This window comes from Thermobia domestica, chromosome 8 (genome assembly GCF_964235325.1).
Source record: "Thermobia domestica chromosome 8, izTheDome1.hap1.1, whole genome shotgun sequence".
Lineage (NCBI taxonomy): Eukaryota > Metazoa > Arthropoda > Insecta > Zygentoma > Lepismatidae > Thermobia > Thermobia domestica.
This window is the reverse complement of record NC_137461.1, coordinates 78,306,037-78,307,470: the sequence shown is the minus strand read 5'-3', so window position 1 is coordinate 78,307,470 and position 1,434 is coordinate 78,306,037. Positions and strand designations below refer to the sequence as shown.

General features: G+C 38.4%; 1 protein-coding gene across 1 annotated transcript; it reads right to left on the bottom strand.

Annotated features, from left to right (window-relative positions):
* Positions 1-232: 232 nt before the first annotated feature.
* Positions 233-709, bottom strand: LOC145692187 (uncharacterized). Its single transcript, XM_081767485.1, has one exon. It carries the CDS (start codon positions 707-709, stop codon positions 233-235), a length of 477 nt encoding a protein of 158 aa, XP_081623611.1.
* Between the last annotated feature and the right edge of the window lie 725 nt (positions 710-1,434).

The window sequence follows — 1,434 nt, the reverse complement described above, 5'->3', positions numbered from 1 at the left end:
CAAATGTCTTTAAGTAAATTATTACTACGGAAACGTACATGAATGTTCGAAAACTTAAAAGATATTACTTCGAACATCTCTTTCTATTTACTTATTTCTTCATATAAGACCTTTATAAATAACATATCATATGAAACTAAAACTTTTATGCCCGTTCGTAAAGTAGTGTGCTCCCCGCACATCCTATTGTGCACTATGCAGTTTGTTGAAGCAGGACAGACACAAAATGTGGCTACCCTTCACACTTTTCGCAATAAGTAACTATTTTCTTCACTATCGCGGTTTTTCTTCCTTTCTCCGTAGAGATTTTCTTGTAGCAGTTTTTGCACATTTTTCTTACCTTATGGGCAGGACCATCCATTGTTAGGAGCTGGTGAGATGAGCGACGGTTTGCTCCTTTCCTCTGAAAATGGTAACATCTTTCTTCTTCGCCTTCGGATATACACAGCGAATGAAGTACTCTTTCTCTGAAGTGCACAATACTAATTGGATTAGTTGCCACTGATCGATACATAACGTATGCATTCACAACACTAGTATTCAGAAGAAGCTCAACCGGAATTTTTCTGTACCGCTTGAGACTTTTACGAAGCGGCGAAAAATACGCAGCAATTTGATACGACAAGTCAACAGATGATTTTGCTTTGTTGTAGTACAGTACCATTTGCGGCTTTTCTACGATGCCTCCTCGTTTTTGGATAGTAGCCATGCTTGCAGTATGTTTTGTAGGCAGAGCAAGAACATTCCTTTGATCCTTCTAATTCACAATAGTTATTCCACGCTCGTTTTCCGTTGCCAGTACTTCGTTCTTCTTCAGTTTCTTTTGTGTCACTTTCATTGGTAAGACATTTCGGTTTGATCGCACGGTTCCTAACAGAGACACGTCATTGTCAAGTAATCTATTAGCCAGATCAAGGCTTGTGTACCAGTTCTGTAACGATCGTAGGACCTTTTCCGAAAAGTTTATTACACAATTTCAACACAACATCACCAGGAACTGTTTTGCCTCCATCAAGCTTCTTTCCGCAACAGATCGTGCCGTTATATGTACATCCTACACCAGAGAGAATTATGAAGAGTTTAAATTTATATTTAGGTTTCTTTTGTTTCATATACTAATGACTGCCTCGAAAAGTAACAAGTGATTCATCAACACACACAACTTCCTCCGGCTCGTAGTATTCGTGGAACTTTGAATTCAGCATATCGACCAAGCTTTGAATTGTATGCAATCTATCACATGGCAAGCAATCGTCATTGTTAGCAAAGTGCATCATTCGTATTAGAATCTCAAAACGAATACGATTCATCACAGATGGTACGAAAGAGTTCTTATAGAGAATATTCCTACTCCAATAGTCGGAAACTACATTTTTGCTAGTCCAATATAGGCGATCAAACTAAAAAACTTCTTGATTTCAGAACGTGACGTGG